General features: G+C 27.3%; 2 protein-coding genes across 2 annotated transcripts; both read right to left on the bottom strand.

The window, feature by feature from the left end:
* Positions 1–6,590: 6,590 nt before the first annotated feature.
* Positions 6,591–10,998, bottom strand: LOC122853024 (putative uncharacterized protein DDB_G0289263). The gene is made up of 6 exons (XM_044153213.1): positions 10,863–10,998; positions 10,298–10,517; positions 9,960–10,212; positions 9,726–9,864; positions 9,457–9,629; positions 6,591–9,353 (listed from the first exon to the last, which is right to left on the bottom strand). The coding sequence occupies exons 2-6, from the start codon at positions 10,511–10,513 to the stop codon at positions 6,643–6,645; spliced, it is 3,492 nt and encodes a 1,163-aa protein (XP_044009148.1). The 5' UTR covers positions 10,514–10,517; positions 10,863–10,998; the 3' UTR covers positions 6,591–6,642.
* A 555-nt stretch (positions 10,999–11,553) lies between these two features.
* LOC122853023 (spermatogenesis-defective protein 39 homolog) lies at positions 11,554–13,781 on the bottom strand. Its single transcript, XM_044153212.1, has 7 exons — positions 13,342–13,781; positions 13,125–13,281; positions 12,717–13,032; positions 12,623–12,650; positions 12,140–12,526; positions 11,895–12,071; positions 11,554–11,834 (listed from the first exon to the last, which is right to left on the bottom strand). Exons 1-7 carry the CDS (start codon positions 13,426–13,428, stop codon positions 11,709–11,711), a joined length of 1,278 nt encoding a protein of 425 aa, XP_044009147.1. The 5' UTR covers positions 13,429–13,781; the 3' UTR covers positions 11,554–11,708.
* Between the last annotated feature and the right edge of the window lie 10 nt (positions 13,782–13,791).

The following is a 13,791-nucleotide window of genomic DNA, read 5'->3' as shown; positions in this document are numbered from 1 at the left end:
TTTGCATATTTTCAAATATATTATTCAATAATATGACATTTAAAAAAAAACAAAAAATCTTTATAACTTGCCTCATAAAAAATCTTAACCGTCATAGTATTTATAAAAATCTTCATAAACAAACAAGCATACTTTCTGGATCTGTTTATTGATGTAAAAAAAAATCATCAAATACTTACTCCATACATAAGTTCAATTTGCTTCCTAAAACGACTCATAGGACGGAAACTCTTTGGATTTATAGTCATGTAGCCTGCAGATGTTTCACAAAACCATACCTCAACCAAACCGTGTTTAAGGAGACATGCTTGATCTTTTTCTGTTAGTGATTTAAGACAAGCATGTGCTGAGCTTTTTCGTTTCTCCATATAAATTGTTGATATATTTGCCCAACCATTCCATAAATGAATTTTTCTTGCTTCAACAATTTTAGCAATCAATCTGAGTTCCGCTGAACTTGTACGCTGTATTGAATATAAATACATTTATCATTAACATATCAGTAATTTTAGTTTAAGAAAATAAAATTTATCTACCTATCAAAAAAAAAAAAAAAAGAAAGAAAGAATAAGAAAATTAAGTAACAATTTTACCATGTCCTCTGTGATTGGAATATTCAATCGCAAAGCAATGAGTTTGGAAATATCTAATTTAGGCCAATAATTTTTACATAACCACTCAATTGCATTATTGTGTTGTTTAGCAAGTTCCCGTAACTTCATCAACTTTGGTGAAATGCCAGAATTAAAAAGACTTGCACAATAATCTTTTAATTTTTGTGCGTCTCTATCATTATCAAAAAAATAATGTTTATCAGTAGACAAAGTATCAGAGTATGTATTATTGCTCAATACAGCAACAGTCGTAAATAATTTTAATTCAATCTTAGAAAATGCTTGTAATGACAATAAAAATTCTACAAATGCATAAACAAAATTGACCTGTAAATGAAAAAAAAAATTAAATTAATATCGTAATTTAATAATTGCAAGCTATCAACACAAACAGTTTGCTTGTTAATTATATTGAGATTATTATTATTATTATGAGGTATTATGGTGATTGATATTTTTTTTCCATTTCTCGTAGCAAATTGGAAGCATTAAAATGATTTAAAATTGATTAAAATAATTCAAACTATCAAACAATATATATAAATATGCAGAAAAACATGTAAATAAATAACACAAATATTATTATTTAAAAAAATATCAATGAATGTGTTAAAAATTATATGCATTGAACCAACAAGCAAACTTTTTGCATTTATTTATCAATGTGCGCCAGGTAGAAATCGAGCATCCGTTTGACGTTTTATATACACTGATATACACACTACTCCAAAAATATATTGTCTTATAATCAAAATTAATTATACAACAATAGTACATTCTCTTGTTTTCACAACGACTATAAATATATAAATTAAACCTAATCAACAATATTGTAACTTTATTCAAATGACTATAAAATTCCACTTGTTTCTCAATTTTCCTCACAGAATTTTGTAAGGGATCGATGAATCGATGTCGAATCGAGCGATTCTGGCGTAACGTTTCGACGTCGATCCGAGCTCGAATTTCGACAGTCCACCGGACTTAGATTTTCTACCTGGGTGATGAAAAATAATAATAGTGATAGGGCGAGTTTTGTAGTACATAGCTAAGTTAACATGGTACAGTATAGTATAGAAAAGAGAATCATTGAACTATACTAAAAAACTGTAACTATGGACTACTGTGGACTACAAAACCAGCCGTCATTAAATAAAACTTACTCCATAGATGAGTTCAAGTTGTTGTCTTGTAAAACAAGTCTCGTCATCAAATATCAATGAATTATCCTTTGTCATACGTGGAGATATTAGACAAACCCATACCTCAAAAAATTTATCCATTTTTAAAAATTCCATATTCATTGGCTTTATGTCAAGTTTATAAGTAGTAATAATTTTTCTAAGGAAGTAATCCACTTTTGGAATTGAATGTTCAACTTTTTTTATAAATTGTTCAAATAACAAATGTTTTTGTGGCTTAACATCTTCAGCACTTGATGATGCTTCCATTTGATTTTCTAAATTTTCAGCCTTTAATAAATGCACATAAATTTATAATTAATACATCTATATAAATTCAAGTAATCTTATTTTTCAAAATAAATTTATTATCAACTTTTTATAAAAAAAAAAGAAAAAAAAATATTATTTTATTATTCCATTACCATTTTAGGACAGGTTGGTGTGGTAGTTGCATACAGTTGCATACAGTTGCATGCATTTGCATACGGAGACCGAGTGTATGCAAGGAAGCGCTATAGAGTCATGTGGTCATTTGGAGAAACTTTAGTAATCAAAATTTACTGATTGTTACTGATTGTTACTGATTATTTATTGTTATTTGTTTTTTCCAATTCTTTCGCTCTCTTTGATCATTATTAATTGGTAATTTATTCTTGTGCCTTGGAAAAAGTTATTAAATTAACAAAATAAACGCAATGACTGTAAATAACGAATGCATTAGTAAATTTTAGCAAATTTTAGTTACTAAAGTTTCTTTAAATAACCGCACGACTCAGCTATAGCGCTCCCTTGCACTCCCTTGCATACACTTGCATATGTACATACGCTCGGTGTGCAAAGTAAACGAATACATCTATAATCTAATTTAGGTAAAGGACATGTATATATTCAGAGCCCTCTAATCACCTAGGTTGGACAAGGACAAGAATTCACCAATTTCGTTTCTCTCTCGGCGACACTTTTTTGCAACTTTTTTGGCGTCCTGCACCCATGAACTCTAGGCATTCTAGATTCTATATTTCTGTCTCTATCCACTCTATTGCACTCTATTCTCTAGGCTGCTCTAAGCATTTGTCAAAAATTAATAAATATAGCAATTTATCATAATTTATTAGCAGCACGAGACACGACCACAACAAGCTGAGCTTCTGAAATGGTATGAATGTTAAAAAATATATATATTTTTTTTTGATAAAAAATAGATAACAAGTTTATTTTCATAAACTAAAATTGCTTGAATTATTTATATAGATGTATTAATGATAAATTTATGTATACTTAATAAAGGCTGACAATGTAGAAATTTTAAAGGAAGCATTCTTAAGGACTGAAGATGGTAAACCACAAAGACTTTTGTTATTCGAACAATTAGTAAAAAAAGCTGAAGATTCGATTCCAGAAGTAGATGACTTTCTTAGCAAAGTTAATATTATATTTGACCTGAGGCAATTGAATATGAAAGTATTAAAATGGGATAAGTTTTTGGAGGTATGGGTTTGTCTAATATCTCCACGTATGACAAAAGAAAATTCATTAGTATTTGAAGACGGGACTTGTTTTACAAGACAACAACTTGAACTCATCTATGGAGTAAGTTTTATCCAATGACAATATTATTTATTCATCACATTCATAAATAAATCCAAAAAGTTTGCTTGTTTGTTAATTAAAATTTTTATAATTACTATGACAAGTACATACTATAGTATTATTTTTATGTAACAAGTCGAACTATTAAAAAATATGTCCAAAGAAATGTCAATGCATATGACTAACACATTCACTGATTTTTTTTTTAACGAACTATTTTGTGGTATTTATTTACATGTTTTTCTATATATATTGTTTGGAAAATAGAATTATTTTTGATTCATTACTTTTAATGCTTTAAATTATTCACGAGAAATGAAAAAAAAAACTCTATTACCATAATACCTTATATAGTCATAATCATAATCATAGTAATAATAATAATAATTTCAATAATTAACAAGCAAACTGTTTGTGTTGATAACTTGCAATTATTAAATTACGATATTAATTGAACTTCTTTTTCATTCACAGATCGATTTTGTTAATGCATTTGTATCATTTTTATTGTCATTACAAAGATTTTCTGAGATTGAATTGAAATTATTAACTACTTTTGTTGTATTGAGCCGTACAATCCCTGATGCTTATTATGTTTGCAAATCAGATATTTTTGATAATAATAGAGCCGTACAAAAATTAAAAGATTTTTGTGCAGGTTTTTTTGATTTTGATATTTCAGAAAAGTTAATAAAATTACCGGAACTCGTTGAACAACACAATAATGTAGTTAAATGGTTTTCTAAGAATTATTATCCTTTCATAGATATTTCGAAAAACATGGCTAAGCGATTAAAGTTTGAAAGTCCTCTAGAGATGGTAAAATTGGTACTTAATTTTCTATTTATTCCTTTTTTTTTTTTTTTTTTTGATAGATATAGATAAATTAATTTTTTAAAACAATTTATAGTCAATAAAGAGTGAAAGTAGAGCGGATCTTGAGGGACCATTACCTAGTCCAGAAATTGTTGAAGCAAAAAAAATTGATTTATGGAAGGAATTGTCAACAGGTCCATTACTCTTTTATATGCAGACACAAATAAGCTCTGCACATGCTTGTGTTAAATCATTAACAAAAAAAGATCAAGCTTGTCTTCTTAAACACGGTTTGATTGAGGGATGGTTTTGTGAAATATCACGCTACATCACTAGAAATTTAATCGTATTACGGCCTACACTTTATTTAAGAAAGCATATTGAACTTATGTATGGAGTAAGTATTTAATGACTTTTTTTTACATCAATAAACAGATCCAGAAAGTTTGCTTTTTTTTATAAATCCTATATAACAATTAATATTTTTTTATTAGGCAAGTTGTAAAAGTTTTTTTTTTTTTTGTCATATTATTCAAGAAAATATTTGAATGAACATGTAAATAAGTCGCTCAATACATATAATATCTAGCTTAACAAAATATAATTAGTATATATAATGAATAATGATGGTAATTTAATTTTTTTTTTTATTTACAGCCTGATTTTGCTGATGCATTCATAGAAACTTTATTGTCATTGCAAGCATACCAACTATCTACACTTGAAATGAAATTATTTAAGGAAATTGTTTTATTGAATCAAAGACCTGGTTTAGTTGACGTTGAAGCTGTACAAAAATTACAAGATCTTGCAATTGAAAAGTTCTCAGCAGAAAGATTAAAAAATCAAACGAATAATGTTGATATTCCAACTCTTGATATTTCACAAATGTTATCAAAATTACAAGCACTTTCTTTACTACACTCGAATTCTCTTGATTGGTTGAAAGAAAATTCAAGTAAAGTAAGTCTTCCGGACTTTCTTTGTGAGCTATTCGACATTCCAAATTTTATTTCAAAAAAAGTATGAAAAAATGTAACAAACTACCTCACGTTTTTTAAATATACACAGAATAAAATAAGAAAAAATCAAAAGATGAAAATTTTTATTGTTTTTAGTATTATTTTGTAGAAAATTATCTATTATTTCATTTTCAGTTTATTAAAAAGTGAGGGCATAATTATATGGATTGAAAACCTTCATATTCATACAATTTATTAAATTACTAAATTCATTTTATTATTGACGGAAAATAGACGTCATCTCTGATGGACAGTGTACAAACTTTATGTGACCATGATCAAGAATAAAAAAATAAAAAAACTACACAAGGAATGAGCCGTACTTTTAAAAGTATGCGGTATCGATATATCGGATTTTTTTTTTTTTCGAATATCGAGTTGAAAAGTACTCGGTTACTCGGTATATCGGATCCATGGAGGTCTATTAAACTCAGGATTAATTTTTAAAAATTTATTTTTAATCAATAATATTTTATTACCAAGTTTAGCATTTAATGGATCATTTGGATTAATTCTAGGATTTCTCAAACCTTCAAGTATTAAATAATAACAATTTTTAGCTTTTGTTAACATAATCATATATGCTTTGATCCTAGTGGGGATGTGATATTTTTTTACAAAAAATAATTGTCTCTGTGCCACAACTAACATAAGAACCTGGTGATTGTGATGACAATGATGGCTGTTTTCAATTTTTACCTTTTTGTATATCTTAATGTACCCACCACTTGAACTACCATAATACATATACTGCCATCAACTTCATTGAGTTTGCAAACTCTCTTGCACAATGTATAACATACAATTGTTATAAAAAAAGAAAAAACAATAAAATTGAAACGAAACACAAATAACTCAATTCAATCATGAAAACACATTTTTTTTTTATGAAAAAAAAAATAATAATTACGTTGACAGTGGAGCAGAACATGAATCATCTTGGAAAACATTGGCAAAGATAAAAAAAATTTTATCTGAGCCATTAAACAATAAAAAATAAAACAATTAAACAATTATGCATGGTGATTTGCTGAAACTCCAATAAATTAATAATAATAATAACAATTACTATAAAAAAAAACACTAATTTTAAACACAATAATTTTTTTCTATCAAAAACGTATCATTTATTTAAATAAAAAAAAAAAATTCTAACAAAATATTAAGAATAATGAAAAAAAAAAATTTAATATTAAATGGGAAAAGGAAAAAAAAAATAAATTTATTTAATGTTAATAAAAATAAAGAAAAAAAAAAAAAGAATAAAAAAAAAAATTTGCATTAATTACTAATAATATAAAGAGAAAAAAAAAATCAATATTTGATAAATGAACAAAGTCACTATAAAAAAAAATGACCTCAGAGGCCAGCCTCAAGAAAAAAAAAATTTACAAATAACAATAACTTTTCTTTTTTTTAATTAGAAGCTGGTGGTGGTCTGTTGATCATTGGTGGTTGTGGTGGACGTGTTATTGAAAGTTGAGCAAATGATGGTACAAATTGTGGTGCTGGTTGTTGATTATCAGCAATTGGATACCATTGTTGATCATGTGCTTGATTTGGTGATGCATTTTGATAGATTGGTGGTTGTGTAAAAACATATGGATACATTGGTGACATCGGTGGTGGAAAATTCATTGTATCTGGACCACCACAAACATATGAACCTGGTAATGTTGGTTGTGGTAGCAATGATGGCTGTTGTTGATTATTACCATCTTGAATTTCTTGTTGTGGTGTTACAATGGTTGAAACTGGATAATAATTACCACTTGGTGGTGGGTAATAATTATTTCCATCATTTGGCACATACTGTACATTTGAATAAATTGGTGGTGGTGGATAATTTTGATAATACTGAGTAGCTGTACTTGTAACAGTCTGTTGTCCACCAGCTGGCAATGTTGATGATGATGCTGCAGCTGAGGTAGTTGATGCTGATGATGTTTGTGGTGCAGATGATAATTGAGTATTTACCATTTGTGGTTGAGCATTGGTATCAGTTGATTTACCACGATGAAATGATTGACCAGCACCATCAAGAGCATTTCTGTGGTTGTAATTATTATTACCCTGATAATTATTCATTTGTTTACCATGAAAATCATTTTGATAATGACCTGAACGTTCATAACTACGATGTCTGTTAGCATCATTATTTTTTTTATAACGAGCACCATTGCTACTTCCACTTGAGCTGCTTGTATTTTTTTTTTGATCTCTATTACTCATATGTGATTCTTTATTATTATTATTATCACTATTTGCATAATTATTTTTATAATCATGAGCTGCATTATTTTGTGATTCACCATGATGATAATTTGTTGCTGTATTTTGTTGCTCACTTTTTCGTGTATATGAATTTTTTTGATTAACAAAATTATGAGTATTCATTCTTCCAGCATGATTATGTTGCTCACCAGTACCACCACGACGACGATTATTTGGATGAGTATTTTGACGTGAATTATTTGATTGTAATGATGTTGACGATGATGTTGTTGATACCAATGGAAGTGAGAGTGCTTGTCGTTGATTCTTTTGTTGTTGTGAAACTTGCTGCTGTTGCTGCTGTGATTGCTGTTGTTGTTGTTGTTGTTGTTGCTGCTGTTGTTGTGGTTGTGGTTGTGTTTGTTGCATTAAAGGTTGAGGTGCAACTGCAACAGCTTGTGTTTGCTGATAATCTGGAATAGGCATAACTTGCATCATGTTACTACGTGGCATCACACCACTGGGACCATAATATAATGGATTTGGTTGCCAAAATCCCATACGATATGTTTCAATGCCAAGATTGTAAAAATATCTTAATGTTATTAAATCAGTCATTGGTAAATCTGTACCATTTATATCATAGCTTAATACTGGTGAAAAATTAACACGATTTAAATGGTGTTCAAGTACTTGTGGTGTTGATTCAGGTACAAAACCACCATAATAATTAAACTGAGGATAAACAGTATTTCCCTCTGATGTAACACAACCATATCCACAATTTGATGCAATCATTGGTGGTCCAGTTATTTGTTGTTGTTGTTGTGGATTATATTGTTGTAATTGTACTTCACTTTGTTGTAATGGTAGTGGTGTTGAACGTGCAGCTGGTAATGTATTTGAAGCTTCATTTTCTGATTTGTTACCACCAGATTTTGAGCTGTCATTCATATCACTTTGATTGTTATTGGCACTACCACCACTATCAACACTTGTACTATTTGTTGCTGCTGTTATTGGAATAGTACAATTACTTGAAATAGTACTACTATCACTTGCATTATTACCAATGACAACTGGATTATCATCATCTTTTTCTACTACCAGTGGTGGACTCACTAATGGAAGACGATTATCAAAGACAACAGTTGCTGGATGTACTTCAAATGTTGTTATTGAATTTGATGTATCTTTTGGTGAAAAATTATGTATACTTGTTAATTTTTTCATGATTGATGTTGGATTTTTAGATTTAGATGTGTTATTTAACTTTAAATTTTTGGTCCAACGTGAATTTTCAGTTTTTTCTTTTTTTTTAATAGTAACATTTGTATTGTGATTAACTTCACTGTTGTTGTTGTTGTTGTTGCTTAATTTATCATCATAACCATTAACATCAGACATTATATTTGTATCCTTATTTTTACGATGATGACCATTCCATTTGTCTTGTTTTTTGTTGTAAATTTTATTATTATTATTATTATTGGTGTTATTGTTACTGTTGTTATTGGTATTGAACCATCGATATTGTGAATTTGTATGATCTCTACTAAAAGAAAAAAAATTTACAGTTGAACACGGTTTTTTTGGTCTTGGTATTGTTTCCAAGACTGAATATGGAACTGTAAATTTGTCACCAAGTTCCTCAATAAAGACAACAACTGGTCCTTTATTATCACTCATACTTTGGATATGACCAATCATTTTTTTTGGTGGCTTTTTATTTATCACGTCAACTTTTTCAATAACCTCGTTTTTATTATCACCACCATTTTCAATCGCAAGAATATCATGCTGAACGTTATTATCAGCTTTTTTTATATCTTTTGGCTCAATCACAACATAACATTTGCAACCAACTTGGAGTCGTGTTGGATTCCAACGAGGATAACTTGATGAGTGAACTTCTAAACAAATTTTTCAAGTGAAAAAAAAAGATATAAATAAATATATTTAAAATAAATGTATGCATTATTTAAACAATTAAAATATATGTGTAAATTAATTTACCTCTTTTTAATTCTTGCCAAATGTCAAAGTCAGTGTTACGATATATATTTGGATCCAGAGCTTTTGCAATTTTATAAGGAAATGGTGTCTTGATATCTTGTTTTAATAATTCACCTGTATTACCATCTGCATCTTTTTTTTCATCAACTTTTGTTAATAATTCCGTAAGTTCACTAGACATAAAATCGAAAATTAATCAACATTTATTATTAAATAATATTTATTAAATTGTTGATAAAATTTTTTTGAGAAAAAAATATATAACTTACTCTCTGGCATCGATGTTACTTTTCAAAAAAAATTTGTCATGCCTGATGTTGACTGAACTATCATGTAACATTTTATTGACACTCTCATCAACATTATCAAGTTGGAACACACGTTGGTATAATGTATGGTAGACAATTGCTATTAAAGAAAAAAACAATGAAATTATGATTAAAACAAATTAATAAACATCATGATGATAAATATTTTTAAATAATAAAAAAAAGGATAGTTACATTGGCAATAGGCAGCTGAAGAAATACTTTCTTTTTTAAAAATGCTCTCGTAGTGTCTTGGTGAAGATTGACAAAGATAAAAAAACTTATCTAAGCCATTATTTGTAAAAACCATACGAGTCATTTTCATTCCATTATAAATAATAAAATCACGTTTGTATAATAGTGACATTGCTTGTATTTCTGTTTCACCAGGCCATTCATTAATATTCGACATTTTATCTAAATAATCATCATAAGGATGATTTATATCCTGTCGAAAATATAATTAAACAATAATTAATAAAAATAATATAAAATATTTAAAAGCTACATGAAATAAAATTAATTTTACATACTTTTTCAAATAAATCACGATTTTTTCTCATAAAATCAATGCACTGAGATCTGACCTTGGGATGATAATATTGTGTTGAAAAAATTTGCTCACTGATAGCTTTGAACAAGGAACTTGCATCAATTGGCGAATGTTTTCTGACAAATCCTTCACCACGTAACCAATCGTCAATTGGATCACCAACTCGTCTTGATGATTTTTTTCGTGAAATATCCATTTATCTGGAGTTGCAAATAAATAAATAACAATATTAATTAATTAATCCAAAAAAAAACAATATCAAAAACTATAAAAATTTAACAATAATAAATTAAAAAACAAAAATGATAATTTTTCAAACAAAAGAATTTCATCAATGCGTATTCACACACGTGGTTTTTATATTGTGCAGTCGTGATTTTCTTTTTTTTTTTTTTGTTTTTTTTTTTTTCTTTATCTTTTTTTGTTTTTTTTTTTCTTTTCATGCGTTTATTGTTATTGGATTTTGTGATAACGTATCGATATATATTTTAACAGTGATTAATTATTGATTAAATATAATATGATTTATTGATTGTCTTACTCACTGTGATAATAATGTAAATTGTCGTAGGTCTTTTTGCTTTTTCGGCAACACAATGTATCAAGAGCGGTTGGTTATTTTACCAAGAAAAAAAATAATAAACGATAGTAATAGCAAGAGCGAAGAATTACAACTGAACTGAACCAAACGAATTTACAAATAAAAACAACAGAGACGTGTAGTTGTGTAGTTGTGAGAAACAAAAGAGAGGTCTCTCTTTTCCTCTCTTTCCTTCTCGTACGGTTGCGTTGCTGCTTACCTTTTTTTTTCTCGTTACACACAACCGATTTATTTAGTGACGAATTTATTCGGCACCGAAAATCTCGCACGTGTGTTGGAGGCGGAGTAAACAGCTAATGGTGGGAGAAAAAAAAAAAAAAAAAAAAAAGAGAGAATGCAAGAAAAATAGCGGGAAATTTTTAAACGTTTTAATTATCAAAATAATTTTTTTTTAATTTAATGTTTGATTTTTGGTTTGTTAATATTTAAAATTAGTGATATTTTTGATGCTGTTAAATATTTATGCTTATAGACTGATGACAGATAAAAAAAAAAATATATATGAATTTAAAAAAGATTGAGTCAACAGATTTTTTAACTATTTTTTTTTTTAAATTAAAATACAGTTTAAAAAAAATATAAATAAACTCAGAGTATATTTATCAACAAAATATTGTTTATGTATTTATTTATAATTTTTTTTTTTTTTTTTTTTGACAATATTTTTTTAGTAATCTTTTGATCATTAATAAAATAATAATTTTTTTCTTAAAAAAATTAATAAATATATATTTTTTTTTCTTCTTTTTTTTATTATTTATAATTTGAAATTTCCTTGATTAATTATATTTCAGGATTTCCATCTAATTGTTGATGATGATAATGTTTTTTCAGCCAGAAAATAAGATTCAGAATTGGGGACTAGTGTGTCTTTGTATTCCAGCAGAGATGCACGATCACCTTGTGATGCCAATATCTTTAAAACATAAATTAAATAATAAGCAACATAAAATGAATTTATTAAGCAACTAGTTACCTCAATTATAACTTTTGAACAAGACAAAGCCCTGGCTAGTTGCAAACGTCTGTCAGTATTATCAACATATTTTAAAAATTTATCAAGAACAGCACTTGGTGCTTGTCCATTGTGTAAAATCTTTAAGACATCTTCAATTGGTAAATTTGTTTGTAACTTTTGACTTCCAAGCCAGCCCTGATAATACAAAACATTAATTAAAAATTGTTTTCATTGATTTTTAAACAAGTAAATAAATAAATAACCTTTGAGAGAAGAAGAATGTCAATATCACCCCAGGCTTGAGCTGATATTCTTGATTGTAATGCTATTTTTTGATATTGTCTTGGTGTTATTTCATGCTGGTGTAATAAATAAAATGGTGAAACAATTGAATCATCAGACGAGCTCCAGTGTTCCTTGCATGAATAACGTAGACAATCTAAAACTGATGAATCATACTGAAAATCTTCATCAAATTTTTTATTTTTAACAGCAGTTTTCCACTCTAATAATTTAATATAATTATGAACAAATTGTGTCTCTCTGCAATTTTGTAAATTCATAAATTGTGTTTTAAAACATTTTGATAATTTTTGAAGTAGTCTAACTTCATCCTTTGTATTTTTAACAATTATATTAAAATTTGTCATCTAAAAAATTATATAAAATTATTTAAAAATATTGTCATTCAATTATCTGATTGTTGTTTCAGGAAAAATATTAAATTGATAATTTAAAATACTTACAGCAGCATCAAGAGATCGTCCTTGCATTCTAAATAAAAAAATTATATTTATTAATTTTGATGGATACTTGGAAGAAATAATAATAGACACTTACGTTAGTAAATCAGTGATATCATTTGTTAATAATCTTGTTGCAAGATAATGTGTGTAAACATCAATAGCACCTGGTTTATCCATCAACAGACGTTGTACCAATGCTGGTTTTAATGTTTTAGTTATAAAAATAATAATAATTAATATGGCATTTCCATTACCACTTGCAATTGCTGCATCAAGTAATGCTGTTTTATTTCCAAGTGATTTATAATATTCTAGAGTAAATGGCTGACCAAGTAATATTCTTCTAAGAGTTATCACTGGATCTGTTGTTGGTTTTTCATCAGATAAATAAATTTTATCAGCATTTAAAACTAAATTAAATATTTTAAAAATTAATTATTAAATTTAAACAAATAACAAGTAATAATTGAGCTTCCTTTTTTTAATAATTATAAATACCAACTTGCAATTAATGTTGGCTCATTGATTATTGACAACAATGGTTTGACATTTAAAGATCCAGTGTCATGCTTAAAATATGTATTGGACACTTCAATATTCGAAATTCCTGCTCGTAATTGAGCTGTTCCACTTTTCGATATTCCAAATACATTTTCTACCTGTTAAAAAATTAACAATAAATATTGATAAATAATAACATGACAATTTTTAATATAAACCTCGTTGTTTTGATCAAAACTGAAAGCATGTTTTTCACTACTATTCCAGTAATCCTCATCATCTTTTTGAATATCATTCTTTGACATTTTAAAATATAAAAAAACAGTTAAAGTATTATTTATAATTTTTAATAAATTAATTTAATATCTTCAATATTCATTTTATCTGTCAAAATATATATTTGACATTTGTAAACATTGACTTGTTATTATTATTTTTTTTTTATTTAGAGTGTCGGTATTGCAGTGTGTACAAATAATTATCAAAAGAGTTTTTTTTAACAAATAAATAAAAATGCAATTATTATTAATTATTAAAAAATATAGGTATTTTAGATATTTATTTAATAATTAAAATCAATTGTTGAGGATAAATTTTTAAGAAAACAAATTTTTTTTTTTCCGCCAAAAAATATTTAACAAGATGGCGGATCCAATATGGCGATATAA

The sequence above is a fragment of the Aphidius gifuensis genome, linkage group LG3, assembly GCF_014905175.1.
Source record: "Aphidius gifuensis isolate YNYX2018 linkage group LG3, ASM1490517v1, whole genome shotgun sequence".
Lineage (NCBI taxonomy): Eukaryota > Metazoa > Arthropoda > Insecta > Hymenoptera > Braconidae > Aphidius > Aphidius gifuensis.
The sequence above is the reverse complement of the archived record's forward strand: the minus strand, read 5'-3'. Positions and strand labels throughout refer to the sequence as shown.

Excerpts from the sequence above, each read along its gene's own strand:
- LOC122853024 (XM_044153213.1), bottom strand. The coding sequence starts at position 10,513 with ATGGATATTTCACGAAAAAAATCATCAAGACGAGTTGGTGATCCAATT. Across the intron at positions 10,213-10,297 it reads ATCGTGATTTATTTGAAAAA|GATATAAATCATCCTTATGA; the intron begins GTATGTAAAATT and ends TATTTTCGACAG. Across the intron at positions 9,354-9,456 it reads TTGGCAAGAATTAAAAAGAG|AAGTTCACTCATCAAGTTAT; the intron begins GTAAATTAATTT and ends AAATTTGTTTAG.
- LOC122853023 (XM_044153212.1), bottom strand. The coding sequence starts at position 13,428 with ATGTCAAAGAATGATATTCAAAAAGATGATGAGGATTACTGGAATAGT. Across the intron at positions 13,033-13,124 it reads TGAGCCAACATTAATTGCAA|TTTTAAATGCTGATAAAATT; the intron begins GTTGGTATTTAT and ends TATTTAATTTAG. Across the intron at positions 12,072-12,139 it reads ACATTCTTCTTCTCTCAAAG|GGCTGGCTTGGAAGTCAAAA; the intron begins GTTATTTATTTA and ends TTGTATTATCAG.